Raw genomic sequence first — 19981 nt, forward strand, 5'->3', positions numbered from 1 at the left:
TCATAAAGCAACCACAGATCTGAAAAGTTGTTCCATCTCTTCTTTCTACCCTTTAATGTTTAACACTTAAGATAATGAAAGCAAAAGGTCATCCTAACATTTACTCCCACCTCTAGGAACACAAAAGTTAAATTTGCATGGAATGGACCATGAACTTTTCCCCTACTTCTAAAAGATGAGTTTCGGTGAACACGATGTCCTGGATGGACAAAGCATGCTAGTGATCAGCCATAATACTGTATAAATGAGGGCACTGAATACAGGTGAGCATCCCCCTAGTGACATCCTATTACAACCTAAGAAATGTCTTATTTTTACCCTGAGAGTAAATCTTCTCACAAAAAACCAATCAAGGTTGGCAGGGGCATAGCAGACAGGGATATGGGAAGATGAAGAGAGACAGTTGACAAATACCAGAAAAAAAAGTGGTCTAGAAGTGAAGTGGCTGGGAAAAGTCTCTGAGGAAAGGAAGAAGTTGCCCTACAAGAAGGCTGATGGGGCCCTCAAAATGCCTGCTTACACGGAAGCTGAGAACAAATGGCGAACAGTTGAACTCAGATGATCTGAGAATTGCTCTCAATTATGTTCACAGACCTCCCAAGTCATGTTATCTCATTGTGCCTCCTGATATTCTCATTTCAGAACAGTAATAATAACGACTTCTCATCTCTGTAAGTCCTCGTAAGATCTATGGATGGCAATCACTTAAAAAGTGGTCAGTATGTTTAATTACTGTAGTACACCATCCTATGACCCAGCCAGTCTCACTCAAACACCAAAAAATTATCTAGCTCAGTTTTTAATTTATTATGGAAGTACCTCATCTTCTGTCAGCAACACTGTTCAAAAATTTATTCTTTAGCTCTGCTCTCAACATACAATTTCATCTTCATGGTTCCACATGAAGCAAAAAAATCAAATGGCTCTTCAGTACATCAATTATTTTTAACACAATAAAAAGATAGGATGACATAATATTGATTTTACAATATAAAACTCCATTCAATTTAAATAGAGGTAAAGAAGGAGCCTCCTTAAGCTTTGAACCTAAAAAATTACCACACACAATAATATCATCTGTTCAAGTAGCCATAACCTTGTCTGTACAACTGAAGTATTAGTCTGTATTATTTATTCAAGAAGCATCTGTTCTGTTTCTAGACATTACAAGTATTTTCAGGAGGAGATACCTCTTAGTGCACATTTCTTTCCAGACTTGTTTCCTTACATCTGGACTTCTTGAAACAATTACAGGAGCATAAGGCCTGGAGAAAGTTAGAAGTGGGAGTCTAATTTTAGTTCTGAGTGGAAACCATCTTCTTGGCATTCTTTCTGACTGGTGTGAGAATATCAGAGTGATTGATTTCTTTTGTTTGGGGAATTTCATCGGCAAGCTATTTATTTCAAATATGGGATTTTCTTCAGAGGTCATTTGCAAATTGGTTTTTTCCTTTGCCTTTGTCAGAAACAAATGTCAGCACACTACTGAAGTCTAGGACACAATAATTTTTACACCAGAAAAAAAGTGTCAGAATTTGCATCAGGACCTGCAGGGAAACACAGGGTTTAATGGGCTAACACATTTGATTATAATCACTTTTGGTAGCAGAAGGAAAATGGATTCTCTTTTCCTGCCACCTACCTCTTACAAAACACATTATGCAGTTTTTCATGTCATATACGTGGTTAGACAAAGTAGCAATTTATTTTGAGCAGATATTGCCTACTATTACTTCCAAAAATATGAGGTAAAACAGAGTAATCAGAGTTGTAAGATATTTACTTACCTTCTAGATCTAGAGTTGATCCACATGACAATGCTCTTGTTCAAGAATTACAGGCAGTATCTTTGTGGTCTGTGCAGTAAGTGGAATCTGTTGTTTTCTAGTTTTCACTATTGAAAGTAGAAATAATTTTTATCATATTATTAAACAGCAAATACATCTGCAGAGTGGTGAACTTGAATATGCAAGTTTGAAAATATTTGAGACATATCTGAACATAAGACAGAGGCATCCAGAGAGGTTTTCAGTGGGATTTCAGTGCCCAGAGACACAGATACATGTCAGAAACTCCTGAAAGTATTAACCATGTTTTGTATTTAACTTCTTAATACCAGTAGGACTACAACATGCAGATCCTAAGTCTTCCTGGGAAGCAGCTTGAAGGTAGGCAAATAAATTGCTCCTGAAATTTACTAAATAGTGAAAATCCAAAAGGATGCAAATTTGAACTTCACAGAATCCCAAAATGTACTGAGTTGGAAAGGACCCACAAGGATCATCAAGTTCAACTCTTAGCCCTGCACAGGATCATCCCCAAGAGTTACACCATGTGCCTGAGAGTATCATCCAAATGCTTCTTGAACTCTGTCAGGCTGAGACAGAGTCTTCCCTGGGGAGGCTGTTTCAGTGTCCACCCACCCTCTGGGGAAGGTGGAGAACCTTTTTCTAACCTCCAGCCTAAACCTTCCCTGACACAGCTTCAGGCCATTCCCTCGGATCCTGATACGAGTCCCCCAAAATACAAAACCCTACATTTGGCCAGTTAAGCAGAAACAACTGAAACTTAGAGTGTGAACTTCCTGATTCATTTTCACAGAAGGGCAGCACAGATTGACACTCAGGCACACATGGTGTGGCCTCAGCTCACTTGTCATACACACAGGGAGAGCTACTTCGTATCACTCAGTTTTTAACAAAGGTGACAGCATGCACCTCAGAAGCAGGAAAGGTTGTGGTGATGCCTTTAGCACACTGATAACACATATCCTGGCATCTTGCTGTGATACAGATAAGGACATAGAGAAACAGCACTGTCAGGCAAATGAACACAGAGTTGTTGATCCAATGCATTTATCAAAGAACTACTGTAGAAAAATATTTTAACTCTAGGTCCATCCTGTCCCTGACCATCCATTACTTCTGTAAGCTTACAAATGGGTTTCTACTGAGTTGATAACAAGAGGATAAACTGTGCCACTTATATTTACCTACTTCCCTTCTCCACTGACTGTATCATTTGGGCTTCTCTCTTTATAAATGCAATTAAAAAGTAGAGTTTGGATCTTTGCAATTAACCAACTGAATATGAAAAGCAAAGTCAAATTAAAACTGGGGTAGTTCTGAAAAAAAATAACAATGGACTTTGTTTCACCTCCAGGATGAACCTGGAGAGATTGTGAATGTAGGCTGATACTCCCTTCGGTGCTTGTGTGTAACAGTGGTCTGCATGCATGCAAATCGAGCAGAAAAAGGGCCCCTTGTGCATCAGTGCTCCATGGAAAGCATACAGGGGCTACAAATAGCTCCCTAAAATTGCCTGCATCCTATAGATTTTATCCTCCTTTTTATCTGAAGAATAAAGAAGTCTCAAAGTGGTAATAAGACTTTGCACTTTTCTCTGGAAATGTTGTATCACAGAAACACCTAAGTTTGTGTTAAATATTGAATACTATGACAAGGTTTGCTTTTCCCAGCATTATTCATTTAAGTTGCAGAGGAAAAAACAACTATTCAGCTCTGTCAGGAACTGAGAGGGATCAGAATCAAGTAGCTGATACTTCCATTGGCCAAGATTAAACAGATTTCTCCTTTCTTGGCTTTGCAGGTACGTGCTGCTGTAAAAGATGTATCTTACCTGTTCCCTTTGCTAAAAAGAAAATGTGTTGCAGAATACAAGGAGTGAATCTGAACTCGCTGGGATTCCAGCAGTGACACTACTGAGTCAGCATTTGCTTCTATTTACAACCTGTCAACTAACCTGAAGCTGTAGCAACACATCAGAGAGATGGTAGAATTTGCCCTATTTCCTCTAATCATGTAGGAGAGGAACTATTATTTTGATAGGATAGCAGAGAAAACCATACAGGAATTCAAATGACCAAGAGGAAATTTGTCTTCTTGTTTCTTATGTGCAAATTACAGCTTTCAAGCCCATTTATATCAAATGCTATGAATGTCACAAGGTCTGAACAGCCAGGAAACAATTGCAGGCTAGAAACCCTGAGGTTTCATTCTCTGAGTCCCAGTTGTGACCATGATACCGTGATGTCCTTCTTTCAGGATGATTTATAAAATTACCATCTATGAAAATCAACTTTGCATTACTGTGAGGCAGTAGTGTGAGTCAAGGAATCCTGTATTTGTATCCTAAAATGTAATGAACCAAACTGTGGCTCCATGAACCAATGGAGTATCACTGAAAAAGAAAATATACTGTTTGAGCAATGTAGAAGAAGGCATTATGCTTGAACTAAGGTTGCCCACAGAGACTGTACAGGAATAACAAGATGATATTAACAACATGATTCCCTGTCCACATGGATCAATTCTAGCACAGAATTCCAACACACCTTATGCCACTTTACAAATAGGATAAAAATAAACAAGGAATGCCATTCTTACTCTGGGAAAAGAAAGTCTAAATGCAAATCTGTAGTGGTAGAATTGTAGTAATATAAACTCCCCCTTAAGTATAACCCATTAGTTATATTAATGAAACTTCCAGACCCTACTGGGCAGATTCAGCTGAGGTATTAAATGCCACAATTAATGCAACCTGATTTTTGTGCAACTTGTTTTGTTTTTTCTTTTTTTTTTTTTTTTAAATAATGTAGCAAACAGTTCATACACACTGGCCTGCTCCCAACAAGTAATTCTGTACAATGTCCCCAGGCTGATTTTTTTTTAAGATACAGCTATATGAGAACAGCTGTACTTAATCAGTTAGTAGTACTGAACATAGTTGAGGTACTGAAGTGGTATAGGGAAAATGGGCTAAGGAAAAGGAATAACAGCAGGGTAAGTATAACTGCCTTCCCTGTATCTGCAACTGAGGCTGATTTAAGCAGTAAGCTGCAAATGACAATTCAGCAGTTTCTATCTGAGTTCTTTTAAAACACTGTGGGGAATACTTTCTAGTCCTTCTGATTGCTATTATTAATTTATTAAGCTGTTCTAAAACCTCTTCTACTGCCTCTTCAATTTAAGAAAGCTCCTCAAAGAAATTCTTGCAATAAAAGTCTCTTATGTGGGAATCTCACTAAGATTCTCTGTAGTGAACACAAAGCAAGGAAGGGACATTTCTTCTATGGGTTATTTTCCATGTGTTACTACTATCAAGTCCCATTGATACGGAATTGCTCTGTGTCTGGAAGTACTGATTAGCCACTTAAAAAATACTTACTTCTTGCACTGAAGAAAAAAGCACCCTCTAGTCTTTCCCTTCTCTTGTGGCTGCATTTAAGGGCAACTCTGTTCTGTCAGTTCATACCATTCAAGGGACTGTTATACATAAACACAATGGCAGGACCAGATCCTGAGTCTAGAAAACCTGCTTATACAGCCCACACTCTAGTGTGTTCTTTTTTGCCTTAACAGCACGGACAATGTTTAGTCAACATTTACGACCAAAATGCTTTAAAGCACCCTGTCTTCACTATATGTGCTTACACCTTTGTAGCACCATGAATTTGGAAGTTTTGTAACTTTAATCCTACCCTAGAGAACAATTTTCCCCTTTCCTCTAACCACTGGACTTGATGACAATAATTCGTGGCCATAAAGCCACTATCAGTTTCACAAAACAGACATCTGCGCTGTAAATTATCTTTGTTGTAGAACCGCAGTGACATTAAGACAGTAATTTCCTCAGCTACCTAGGAATTGACTCTGATTCTCAAAATATGGGTTTCCTTCTTTTTCTTCCCTTACAGTTTTCTGAACTTTGAATAACCTTTTAGTAGTACCTATACATCTTTTCATCTATATGACATATGGTCACATCCTCTCAAGCGCTCATTACTGTGTTTCCAGGGTAGCTGTATTGTCTTCAGTGGAGTTCAATGCTTTGTTTCAACATTGCAAGCTATGCACTAATGATAGTGAAAATATCATCAAGGGCTGTGAACAAAGTCATCTATAGCTATTTATAACCCATTATCACGGTAGCAAATCTTAGCTTAGCAACTGTGGAAAGAATAAACTCTTCATATAGTTTTGACTCCACTTTGAATTACATTGGTATAAACTGTGAAATTGATTGGATTGACTGAATTTATGGTGTGTGAAATCAAGGAATTTTGTATTAAAATAATCCCATTATAGCAATTCATGCAATTAAGCATCTTTTCTGGGTCGAAAGCACATAGAAGTGAGAATGACAGACCAATAAGGAATTCCTATTCTTTTCAGTAAAATCTAGTAAAACTAGATCTGAATTTCCATAAAACTCCACCATCAAAAATGCCTTTGGATATACAACACTAAAAATGCCATTGTGAACATGCTGATAAAACAGGTATGGTATTAGTTAAGCTAGTCAAGACAATAGATGTCAGAAAAGTAATTCCTTTCCTGCAGGATGAAAATAATGAGCTCATAAATATATCTCAGAGGTAGCCAGTGCTGTAAAAGCAAGGAGCATAAATTGTACTCACAGGAGAGTTCAGACAGACAAGGAGCTATTCACTCTTTTCTAGGTAAAATTGAAATGCCATGAAATACAGAGTTGTAGAGAGAAATTATGGCAACTCCTCTTACTCCTGAAGAACTAACAAGACAAACAGCAAAGTGCTTAAGCCATAGCCAAATTTAAAATATTTTTTTGATTTCCTGGCTTTGTATTTTTCTTCTTTTGGAGGGAGGTTGGTTTGCCATTTATAGCTATTTTTCTATATGTTCATGCTAATCTTTTTAAAGATATAGCTCCCTTCATGAAACCATAATCCATGAAATTTATTAAAGCATCTTTGAGCTATGTCAGTAACACTCACAGCTATAGCTGCTAATTGTCCTTCACACGGAGATTTGTTATCAAATCATAATTTATAAAAACAAAACTTTGAGTTTAACCATGCCATTTAATTTATCTGCGCTAAACATACTACACTCTCAGAAGACCACGATTTTTTTTCCTATCTGAAAAACAAAAATTGTACTTTGTGGGAATTTTGTCCTAGAAATAGGCTACAAAGTGCCAGCAGAGCCATTTTTTGAGTCCTGCTTTGGTAGCAGATTTTGTCAAGAGTCACAAACACACAGAGCATACATACACACGTGTACATCTCTTTATAATTTTCATACACACACAAAGCACTCAGCTGCCAAGCCTCAAACCTGGCACATCACATGACCAAAAATTCAAAGAGTTAAAAAACTCAAAGTCATTAATGCAACACTCTGGGAAGACTGAGAGAAGCATTCCCATATGATACATGTGAGTCTTCTTACAGATTTATTGTCAGAATTATTTCTTCATAATACAAAAATATTTCCATAACATAAGCCAGATGAAATCTGTGTAGGACCAATGTAACTCTAAAACAAACTTGAAGCATTTCTTGAAGATCTTTCTTGACCTCCTCAGACCTCGAGGTTTTAAAAGTATTTTTTACCTTTATATTACTTACCAGGATAAGGATGAATTTTAGTAGCAGATATGGTTCTTCTTGAATGTCTGGAACCTTTTCTTCTTAGAATAGTAGAAACTGATGTTGCTACTCTATGTTTATAACCTGTTTTAAACAAAACGTGTTAGTCTAAGCACAGATTAGAAGGAAAGCTGGTAAACTCTTTATTCTTAAACTGTTGAACACCTTGGAAGGTATTAAAAAAATCAGGAAGGTGTTGAAATAAGATGATAAGGAAAACCAAGGGCCAGATGATTCATATTTTCCTGAATGACATTTTCTGGAAAGTCCATTCAGGTTTGTCCCTTTCAGATTATTCCTTGCCTTTTTCTATACTGTGTACCTTGAACAAATTTTGGAAGGATATCAAAAAAGCACATGTTCCAGTACAGGTTTGGACTCACAGTGCTGACAGTGGGATAGCAAGAATGGAATGCACTGGCATCCTAGAGAGCTGACAAATTCTTTGTAAATGGATGGTGTTTATCTTGGGAAGCCCAATTTGAGAACAAGCTCAACACCACTCATAAATACAGAGCTGGGTTGAACACCTCTGACTGTTCCTCAGAACCCAGTTCATAAACTCCTCAGTCTTTCCATCCTTTTGCTGCTCTCAAAATATTGTGCTCTTGGTGGGCTTATTGCAGACAATTGTGCAGCTCTTACGGTTACCCCTGTTCTACAGTGACTGCAGTCCAGAAGCTCAGCCAGCTTCTGGTGACAGGCTCACTTTAATTCTATGTAACAGAATTTATTTTTATCTTTTTTCCTTTGAGAACACCAAGAATTTCATTAAATTAGAATTATTTAGGTCACCATTTTCTTATGAGTAGCCAGTGGAGATCTAAAATGCTGAAGCCCTAAGCATACACTGTAACAGTTAATGTCAAAGGAAGCTCTGGAAGTGTTTGTGAGACAAGAGAGGAAGAGAAAAGGCAAAACAGCTAATTTCTAGTCTAGGGCCTTTGTCATGGATCAGTTGTAACCTCCACTACGTTTATTCAGATATTTTATTTTATGCATTCATGAAAATTAATGTTTCCAAGAGTCTCAGTGTCTGCCTAGCAGAATGTCTTGCAAGGTCTCAAGAGGAAATGAATAATTCCATAATTCTTAACAGCTTTTGGTGGTGCTCAGAAATCAAGAGAAAAACTGCTAACTGAATTACAACTAATGATTATGACAATGAATTGTGGAAAAATTCATAGCAGCTGTTTCAGGAACATAGTAATGTTCTGCTGTGTTCTTTGAGCACCACTGAAAAAAAGCAGCATGTAGACTTGCAATTAAAGGTTCAATTAAAATTATATATCGTAATATATACACGTCAGGAATATAGCCTTTAAATCTGACTTTATCTGCTTGTCTGTTTATCAGTAACATATTGATGTTGTTTATGATGTTATATATTATAAATTTAACTCATAAAACCACTTTTCATCAATTAACAGAAATATTCTAGAAGCAAATCAGTAATTAGAAGCCGCAAAAAGGCATCTTTTCCTCCCTGGTTGTGTCCATGATGATGCTGAAAAACTCATATTTAATAGACAACTGATAAAAGTATTAAATCGTTAATCATCGGTACTTACTGTTCATTAAAAATAAGATGCTATGACTCAAAGCACAGAAAATCCTAGAAGTGACATTTATAAGTAGCTTTCAGATTACAAATAGAAGTCCTTTAAATTAGAGCACTTAATAGCCCACTTTTAAAGACCTAATTTACACTTTGTGGGGGTTTTTTACACATAAAATAGGTCTCAGAATTTGGTTCTGACAATAAGTAAAAGATCATGTATTTTAACCAAGATAATCTGGTAATGAGTTTCTTGAATTGGGGAAGGGGGACACAAATTTAACATTTCAATCAAGCATTTTGCTTATTCATTGAAAATATATGCATAAAGTATTTACATTATGAAAAAAAGTCACAGAAACGTTTTGTGTGTGGGAACTCTTCTTCCTTCTGTTCACTTAAGATTAAAGCTATATTCCTATTGCTCTTTCATTACAAAACTGCCTGTGGATACATCAGGATGATCAGGGAAACGGATATGGCTTATCATTTTTTTATTACCTCTGTGACCAGGGTCTCCATTCAGCATCACTGAACTGCAAGGGGAATGGACATGAGCCTGATAATAGCAACTAAATGCTGGTTGTCTGGAAGCATTCTGCCCACTCAGGGCTGATGCAGGCAGAAAGTTGCAGGATATTGCTGTGAAAGCACCTAAGCACTATTCTCTCAGGTTACAGGTTAAGTAATATTCTTTTCACTCTGATGAAAGGAAGTGTGCTCCTTGTAACTGCCTCCCTCTGACTTGGGAAGAAAAACAAGGACCAGCAGCTAAAAAATGGTTAATTTTCTGCACTGTTTTTTTTTGCAGAGGGTTTTATCTTGCTTGCTCAAAAGTCTCAAGCTCAGAGTACTCCTACACTTTTGTTCTTGCTTTCCTCAATGCATATTGCTAGAAAAAAATACCATAAATCTGGTTTCAGTCTGGACCCCAAGTGAATTGCATAGGAAAAGCCTGTCTTGGCTGGTGAAGGCATAATGTAGAAACAATCGTTTCAGTCTCTGAACTAGGGGCAAGTTCTTTCAGAGCAAAGTTCTAATCACTTGGAATAGTCAGTAGTGCTGGTTCACAAATCACAGCAATGTTTTCTTTGCTGAAATAATAGCAAAGAGAAAAAAGTGGGCTTAATTCAGCTCTGGGGTTAAGAAGGCACAGCTTGGTTGACCTGTAGTGGATTACACCACCAATGAATTTAGACAGTCAGTTCTTAGGACAGAGAGCTGAGTGCATATCTCCTCCTATAAAACCTGCCATTTTTCTTGACCGTGACCTAGATGAATCATCTTCAGGAAGGAAAAAAAGGGTGTTTCAATCCACTTATATTGGTCATTGGCATTTCTCCTTCAAACCTTCCACAAAGTTCAACTGTAATTGTTTCATCTACTGGAATCAATGTGAAACCAGAAGTTCATATCACTGAGGAGCATAGGCCACCAAGCATCTGTCAAAAACCCCACAGTTCATTCACCGTCAACAAGGTTGAATTTGCATCCACAATTCAGAGGTTAGAGATGATAATGTCAATCATCCATCTACTTCAATCCCTCTTTAAGAAGCTTTTACCATATGACAATTAAAATATCAGTGGCTGAACTACAGTAATAAACATAAGTTTTGTAATTGCAGACTTTTTTACTTACAGATGTTTTTATTTTCCTGGACTATTTTGTAGATGACAATTGAAATAGTAAGCACAAAAACTACTGGAATCATAGTGAGCCAAATGATCTTCGTTGTACACATTGGATCTGTCCACAAAACATAGAAGAGATAAAATTAGGCAGCAGAGAAAAGCAGAACATTCTGTCTTGGTAGAGTTTTGGATTGTGTCTATCCCCATAGATAAAACCAAAACAAAATAAAAGAGATAATGCCTTCTTCTTTCAGCCTTCTCTGTTTTTTGAAATTAAATTTCCTATCTAGAATTTAGCTTAATTTTCACCTGTATTTATCTTCATGCAGCTGAAATAGTTACAGGTAGCTAAGTGAATGAAAACTTTTCAACTCAGCCAGGAAGAAAATGCTTCAAAGATCAACACTTTTATTTGAAGGTAGAACAAGGGTAGAACATGTGTCCTCAATCTGGATGGAGCACAGAAGGAATTGGTGCACTGGCATTTTCAACCTCCTGGTCTATCTTCATGTATGGGAGAAGACAGGATTCTACCCTATATAGAAGGTATTCTATAGAAATTTTCTTATAAAAAAGTGAGGAAATGTCTCCTACAGGAGCTCTCTGGGGAGTTCTTTTAACTAAAGCTGCCTTTGGGGCAGAATCCCATGGGATTGGGTGCAAAAGGTAGTCTGCTCTTTTGGACAACAGCTGCTGCAAAACTGCACCTACATTCCACTGGGAATTAGTTCAGTAACAAGTACAAGCCAGGACTATATAGGACAAAGAAAGGATGTGGGGAACTTTTCTCTCTGGTTGTTTGAAAGACCTTTCAAACTATTTTGGCAGCTTTTCAATGCATACCTTAGCATTGTCAAATAACTATTTTAAAAAACAAATATGTTACTCAGACTCATAAAAAAATTAATTACAGACTGTAGCCAAACCACTTGACTTAGAATAGTATAATTAAACCTACACTGACTTCCCTTGTGTATCTTCTCCACTGAGAACTCATGAGGTAAATGCCAATAACCCCATGGCTCTCTGAGGCACAGCTCATCCTTCCTAATTCAGAACTAAAAATATCTTTTATACAGTAACTTAGGCTCCTTTCAAACAGAGCACCCTACTCCATTTTGTAGTGACTTGTAATGACTTTTGTATCAGCCTTTCTTAGTAAAAGCCCTGAGCTCCTCTTTAGCTTTGTTTTGAAGTAAAGAGAATAAAAAGATGTGTTGTTACTATTTATTGCTAATTTGAGATAACTACTACCCAGGTAAATCAACATTAGTAAAGGGTGGTTAGCTCATAGTACTGACACAAGTTAGCAGGGCAAGTTACAAATTATGCTCCTCTCATAGCTAGACCTACTTATTTTTTAAAAAATCAGCCCTAAGCTGCCCTTTTTTACTCTAGGATCTTACCTGGACTTATTTAACATAGGTTAAGCCAACGCCAAAATATGTATTTTTTTCCAGGAAAGGTACAGGATAAAATGCATTTGCCATACAAAAGCAAATTAATGTCATAATTCAGCAATTTCCAAATGACAAGTGTTGCATATGGACAGAATGGAAGTCCTCACCATGGTCCGGTAATCAGTCAAAAATATAAACGTTGCAGGCTGTCCTTGGGGAAACTAAGCCTAGTTCAGTTGAACATTTATCTTTTAAGCATACTGCAGTGAGGCTGTACTGTAGGATACTGCAGTACAACACTAAGAAAAGTCAAACCTGTCTCCTGATTCTTCTACCACTGAAGTTAATAGGGATTTTTAAATTTGCCTCCAACACAACAGGGTTATGCCATTATCAAGGAATGGAAAAACATAATTCCAGGTTGTTTCACACATGTAATTTCTGAGTCTGTTGCTGCTAAGCAAAAGACAATGTACAGACATTTACTTTGCTGTATTTCTTCTAGAAAAAAAAAAAAAGAAGGCCACAGATAAACCTGCTTTAGATCACTGTCAAAACTGTCAATTGTCTACTAAAGATGGTCTTTTACTAAGGGATGATCAAAATTGTATTCTCTTCTTGTGAAATATTTAAATACTTTCAAATGGTTGCTGAAAGCAGAGAACTACATACTAGATATTTTTTGCAAGATTTGTTTCTCTTTTTCAAGATGATTGTTTCTGGTTTCATTTCCATTGTGATTCACCTTTGTCACTTACATTCCACATAGGACTTCAGTTGCAGTGAAATATTTATACAGTCATTTTGGTCTTCCATCATTGCCATTAGACAAGAATGATTTAGGTGTTCTTCGGCTGCATTTCCTCCTCCGACTATAGAATTGTTGATATGTATTATCATCAGGTAGTAAGTATTATGCTCTACTTCTTTACTGGAAACTGTAGGGAAATTAAAATATTTATAAAAGGAAACAACATCTTCTGTTTTCACTTCAAGCTTTTGCTTTTGCAATTAAAAATTAAAACAAAACTGTTGTACCACAAGTAGTAGACCAAGAGAAAACTCTCAAAAAGAACATTAAGTTTTCTGTCTCATTTGCAAAAACATACAGTTGGTTTTTACATTATTGGCTATAAAAAGGACAAATGGATACTGAGCAGATCTGAAGAGCATTGACTGCCTGTACAAAATGCGTCCCCCCCTGCGAATTATAGCCCCTTTCTTTCTTTACTATCAGCTTCAGAGGTTTTCAGGTTTTGGTTGGTTCTGTCAGTTGTCAAAGGTAACAGGCAAAAATCAGGCTATGAAAAAAAATAAAACCCCAGTACAAACCACATGATGATAGAGATTTGAAGTGTACACAGTCTATCTCCTATCAGTTGCAGAAGGTCCTTGTTTCGCTTCAAACCACACAAGCTGTGAGATTTGTGCTACGTTAACAAGAGACAGGTAAGAGATATTATAAAAAGTGTGAAGAGTTGTACAGGTATAACTGAGAACGGAGTTTGTCTACATATAACTTCTTATATTCCATATTTGTTATGACAGCTATTTTGTTAAAAGAAAATTTTGTGGTTGGACAAGAACTGTATTTTTATATTCATGACTTGGCCAGTTGCCCCTGTTGCTGACAATGTTAGAAAAACAAAACAGAGAAGCATCCTCTTCCCCCAAAGTTTCCCGGTATTTGCAAGTGTATATGACACAGAAAGAATGTGCTGCTACTGCTCTGAAAAGATGTGGGTGTTGATGAATTTTTCTCTGTACTGCTCTGCCATTCCTTATTAAGTGCTGCTTTTTATAAAACATGAAAGGCCATTTCTGATACTACACAGTTATGGATATCATAGACTACAAAACCAAGAATTGTTATTTCTTATATAGTTGCCATCTAAATAGTTACCAACTGAATTAGTTCTTCAGATAATTTCTCACACCTATCTTCATGATACCAGCAATATACAGGTAGAGTTCCACAATGACATTTAAATGCAAATTCAGCATGAAAAATTATCCGAAAGTACAACTCCTTAAAAATAAATTAAATATATCAGAAAATTTAGGAGGATTAAAAGAACAAAAATGGGGTTATAAGAGTGTTCATAAAAGTCAGATGGCAGAGGTCAAATTTACAACAGAAATATTCCAGGTGGCTGCTGGATAAGGCACTCTTCTCACAGCACCCGCATTCCAGATCAATAGAAAGCCCCCTGAAGATAATAACACCACCCTCAAACCCCAGTTTTATCCAAGATCCTCAATGGAAAGAAATCACCATTTGCTACTGACATCTTTCACTTACAGCTGGGAACTAATGCCACTGAGAATCTGGCATAAAACCTGCATTTTCTAGCCATGCAAAGACATTGTTCATAGATTTGCAAAAACCATGGAGAACCATTTCCTTTTAAATACCAAATAAAAACATGTCTTTTATTTTGTAAGTAACTGCTTCAAAATGAAGTATTTCTCTTCACTTACTTACTTTTTTTAGCTGCTGACCCTGATCCTTGATGATCAACATTCACATCCCTCTTGGATTCACACTCTGTGTGTTTAGTATGAGACTGTTGTTCCCTCCTGGAGGATTGGCAAATACATGGAATATTTTGGAAATCAGAATTATTTACAATGGCCTTCAGCAAAATGGTCTGATTTTCTCTTCTTTGTTGCATTGATCTTTTGCAAGAATTGTTAAAAGTGCAAAGGGGAAAAGTGGTGTTATTTGATGAACAGGTATCCGTGCATGACACAATTACAGTGTTAGCTGTAAAAGAAAGAGTCCTGTGTTAGCAAGACAGTCATAGAGGACACATGGACAAATACGGGCATCGAAACATCATATAATGAATCCTCCAACCATCTTACCATGAAGTGCACTTTTTTTTCTTGAGGATTATGACAGCACGTTGAATGCATCATTTTTAAGAGAAAGCAAGCACAGAGTCTTCCCAGAATCTAAAAGCTGGATTTTATTTCCTGAATTGTAAGAAATCTCTATGTAACAGTAACTTGAATTTGCAGTGGTATCTAGACACATTTCTATTTCAAAGCTGCTCCAATTTGATTGCACTTGAAAAGAAGATGAAAGCACACATTTGGAGGGAAACATAGCCCTGGAACTGTGCAGTTGCAAAGCTCCAGTACAATTATGTTCTGAAGTAGCTATAATCAGAATGAAAACTTTCTTTCCAAATGACATTGAAACCACACGGTGAAAATACACAGAAATGCTGCTGAACCCTCAACCCACACCCTTCACATTCACTTATGTTCAGTCAACAAACAGAAATCTTAATTATGACCACGGGGTTTGGTATTCACAGTCAAATTTCAGTATCAAAGTACTGTAACTGGAGTACATTAATGCAGTCCTGGCAAACAGCAAAACCACAGAGTTAATTATTAATGAGTGTCATTCTGTCTTCCACATAAAAGTAGAAGTTTATCATGCAAGTTTTTACTTGTGTTTACTTTGAACTCTTTTTTCAGTATAAAAAAAATTAAGAACAAAAAACTTCTGTGACCCCAACATGAAACGTATATTTATGAATACAAATAACCACTTCCCAGAGTTGATGCAGCACTAACCTATAGTTTTCTAGCTATATTTCCAATTCTATTAGTACCCTTGCATGGGTATGAAGAGGAAATTTTGCATTGAATTCCCATTATGAGCAACTGGCATTATATGTTCATAAGTCCTTATGTATAGAGAGCAAAACATAGCTTTTAATTGCTCCAGTGCTCAGCTGCAATCTGACATCTTCAACAGGCCACCTGTGCTTACAGAGCAGCAGGCTGACCTCAGAAATAGTTCAGTCAGGGTTTTCAGACAGGATACAGAAATAAAATCCAAGGTCCAATGCCAAAGCCAGTTATCTTCACTTTACTGACACTATTACCAGAGTCATAAACTCCTTATAAAATATGATAAATTGAAATGTAAAAGACACGTCCTATGCCGGTAAGAAAAAGTTAATTTTGATAAAAAAAGAAAAATGTCAGACAAAACGTAAGGCTTGATCTTTCCCTGAGATAAGAAAAAATATTTTCCTTGAAATGCTTACAATCTGACCCACACAACCTGGCATGGAGCAGCCTTCTGAGGTCAAATTCTTCCAGCTGAAGGGGGTGTTTTGTGTAGAACTTCTCTGTGGAGCTTATCCAGGAGTAGAAATTGAATTCCTACTCTGCTCTCATGGCAAGCCATGGAACCAGTCTAAAGCCACTGCTACAGCTTCCAAGGACAACTAATCGTAATTCCTTAATATACAGTTTTCACCAAGAAATCTGTATATGGACTTGGGAATCTGCTGGCAGGGCTGTAACAGCAGTCCATATTCAGCACTGTGAAATCCACTTGGAACTTCACACACGGCTAAACAGGCTCCAGAGCTGCCTGAGAGCCATGCTGAAGGTGTGGAAAAGGCATGTTACCTGAGCAGAAAAACTTTGAATGCTGTTGTGTTAGGGAAGTGCTTACCATTGTCTTGAAAGATCTCTACTGAGAAAGCCAATCAAACTATGATCTAGTATAGGAAAAGGTGGGGTTTTTTCCAAATCACAGAGCTGTGGCCTTTCTAAGGAAGGATATATGTTGTTGAGCCCTGTAAGAACGGCTACAAGACTAGACTTTCCCAGGGGATTATAAGGCAGACACAGAGCCATACCCATAGGAGGCTTGCTCCTTACCTCAGGACTGGGAAGTACCCTCCCAAATGTAAACATAACTAGAAATGTGGAAGGGGTTTTGTGAAATCTCAATGCAGGCAGCCTGAAGAGTTAAGAGGATTGCTGAGACAAAACCATGCAAAGTACCTTTCGGAAACTGCTTTATACTGAAAGACCTGCAACCTGCATGCTCAATGTTAGGAAGTTCTGTGATTATCGAATTCTTTGATTAAGCCTCTATTTGCAGGGCGTTTTTCCATAGAAAATCCAATTCCATTAAAATGAAATTATTCACAAGGAAGATCAGAATTTGTAAAAAACAACTTGCTTCCCAATGAGAAAAATCCCAAATATTTCACTTAGGGTTGGTTTGACTCTTTTTCATTTGATCTGATTTTGAATAAATGGAACAGTATATGCAGTTGCATTGAGATCACTTCCTTGTGGAAACTATAGTCGTCACATAATATTGTAGAGATACAAGGCCCATGGCACAAGCTGGGGAATACACACCGGATAGATTACAGAAGATACACTCCATCAAGTAGCTGGACCCAGGGGACAGGACTGGGACTGAAAGCACCAGATTCCAAAATGACAACCTCCTGCCCTAAAGCAATGTAGTTCAAAGGTTCAATGACTCGCAACCAAACAAGTGGGTTGCTTTACAAATGTAAAGGAAACATTTCACTTCTGGTAATGCTGAACTGTGTTCTTTTGATAAATTTTTAAAAGCTTCTTTTTTGCAAATTGATTTCCCCTGAAATTTCTGTCTAATGAGAAATTTCCATTTTTATTCCCTCTCCAGAATGAAAATAAATGCTGGAACTTCCCCTGGGATAAAACATCCATTATTTAGGAAGTCTCTACCACTAATTTAGGAACCTCTCACAGAGGAAGATCCATTGACTGTATTTTGCATCTCAAGGATTTGCAACAAGTCTGTCTGCTGAAGTCTCATGGAGTAACCAGCAATTTGAAACATCTACCAAAAATTCTCTAAACATTAGGTTTGTCACAAAATCTGAAATAAAACCAGTTTCCAGTGAACCAGAGACTCAAAATCCTTAGAATTTGTAAATAAATCATTTAACATATTTACTTTCTCATGTAATTCAAACATTGTTACACAGTCTGTTATATAGTTATAGAGTTTTTAAAATATCCAAAGTATGGCAATAATTCTTATTTCCCAAACATAATTATGTGCTACTCCAAATATAATTCTATTCTGCTCATATACTTCACAATCTTATTTTAGATATGCTGTGATTAAGATTTTATGTAGATATCAGAATTGCAGTGATCACACTATTGCAGCATAAAGCACCTCCAATAAGTGCAATCTAGGAAAATTAGCGTGGAAAAGTCTTTGGTGTTTGACAGTAAGGTTAATGTTTTCTTCTAATAATAGTCATGTCATTGTTTATTTGCATAATCTATTCTAGCAAATACTTTGATTGCTTCTACATGGATGTAAAACATTAATTATTCCAATATCTTCCAGTGATTTATCAATGTTATGCTATTCAAAACTTCTGACAGCTTACCAAGTTTGTTCATTTATAAACTATAAAAATCTATACATAATATTCTAATTATTGTCATGTTTATTCTTTGTGGTTACTGAAAATAGAATAAATATAAGTAATCTTATCTGGATCTATTTTGATACTAAATATTTTCAGAAAATTATGTTTCATAAATAAATTATTTCATGATACCTGAGAAAACACAACATTTGTCAAAGGGATGCTTTTTATTATAGCATTTATCTATTAAAAAACTTAGGAATGGATTGGAGAAAACTATTTTAATATTAATTTATTTATGGCTTTTTAAGAAAGCACTCAATGCATAACTTACACACGTGTATTTTGCATTCATCCCATGTCCAGTATCAGCCCTTGGGATGTATTTGGCATTTGTGGTAAAAGATTTGCATTACTGCTACACCTATTGCACTCTGTTTTTTGTCAGGTTACCACTGGTTATCTCTTTCACAGACAGCATCTCATTATCAGATTGTAACTGTACAAAGGTTTACAGGCATTTAAGTATAAGAACTTTTTAAAGTTATTTTTTAAGACATGGGTACCTGGTGTAAAAGAACATAAGCAATTTAACTACCCTCTTCATGATGAAGGTAGTAAAAATACAGTTGCATAGAAATAGTTACCAAAAATTTTGCAGAGTAAGTGAATGACAAACTCCTTTCAAATTGCCACATACAATTACCTCTGTTTGTTAAAAATCTAATAAAAAGAATCTGTATCTTTTGGAAAGTCCACAAGTGCAGCATCCTAACCATCAGTTTTAGGAAAGCACATGTCAACATTTCAATTGAAATCAGGCTTTGGAATAAATAAAAGTCTTCAGAATAAATGAAAGCTGATCACTCACCTTCTTGTATTTTGAAAAATTCAGGTAAACACAAAATAAACATGGTAATTATTCCTAGTACTAATTTGAAGATTACTGGTCTTCTCAAAAGCAAGCACATGTCACTGAAGCACTACCATCTAGAATAGTGGTGGTAACTTCCTTCCTGTTTTAGCTTTTAACTTAGTGCAGACTTTATGCAAAATAACATCTATTCATTTCCTTTTCTTATTATGACTTTCCTTTTTACTTCTTGTTAAGTTGCAGAAACCCACATTTTGTTCTTACATTGGCATAGATGAAGATAATTCAACTGAATATACTGAAGATAAAATTCATGGATTACAATGAAAATAAGAGAAAAACCATGCATTCAAATTATTTTATACATTTGGGGTAGTTTTGTTTTAAGAACTCTCTAATAGCCACTTTCTCATACCTTCTAAACAGTAAATTAATTAACTTTGAGAAGGAATTTTGTTCTCATTTGACCAAGAAGATTTAAAAAAAATGAGTCAGACCCTCATTATAAAAATTAGTCAGAACCACATGAGTCAGATATGGAAATTTTATTGGTTTATTTATATACATATGCATTGGGGCTAGGGGGAAGATAATGTTATGTAATACAGGATCTTCGAGACTTTAATAGACTACATATTTGGTCATTACAATCTAAAATTTCTGATCTGGCAATAAGTGATGGACTAGGTACAACGAATTGAGTATGAGTTGTTCATATTATCATTGCTGGTGTATTCTTAAAAGATAACAGATGTGTTGCCAATCTGTCAAGTGTCTTCAGTGTGTATTCTACTATTCATTACACCACAAGAAGACTGGAGAGAGCCATTGCTATTTCTATACATTGTAGTCACAATTTTTCAACTGAATTTTCCAG

The 19981-nt window shown here is 36.4% G+C and overlaps 1 protein-coding gene across 1 annotated transcript; it reads right to left on the reverse strand.

The window, feature by feature from the left end:
* Positions 1–1796: 1796 nt before the first annotated feature.
* TMEM156 (transmembrane protein 156) lies at positions 1797–19201 on the reverse strand. The gene is made up of 6 exons (XM_050338585.1): positions 19102–19201; positions 14510–14791; positions 12783–12962; positions 10632–10739; positions 7412–7516; positions 1797–1894 (listed from the first exon to the last, which is right to left on the reverse strand). Exons 1-6 carry the CDS (start codon positions 19199–19201, stop codon positions 1797–1799), a joined length of 873 nt encoding a protein of 290 aa, XP_050194542.1.
* Positions 19202–19981: the final 780 nt, after the last annotated feature.

Source organism: Myiozetetes cayanensis, unplaced genomic scaffold, assembly GCF_022539395.1.
Source record: "Myiozetetes cayanensis isolate MyiCay16 unplaced genomic scaffold, myiCay2020 scf7, whole genome shotgun sequence".
NCBI lineage: Eukaryota > Metazoa > Chordata > Aves > Passeriformes > Tyrannidae > Myiozetetes > Myiozetetes cayanensis.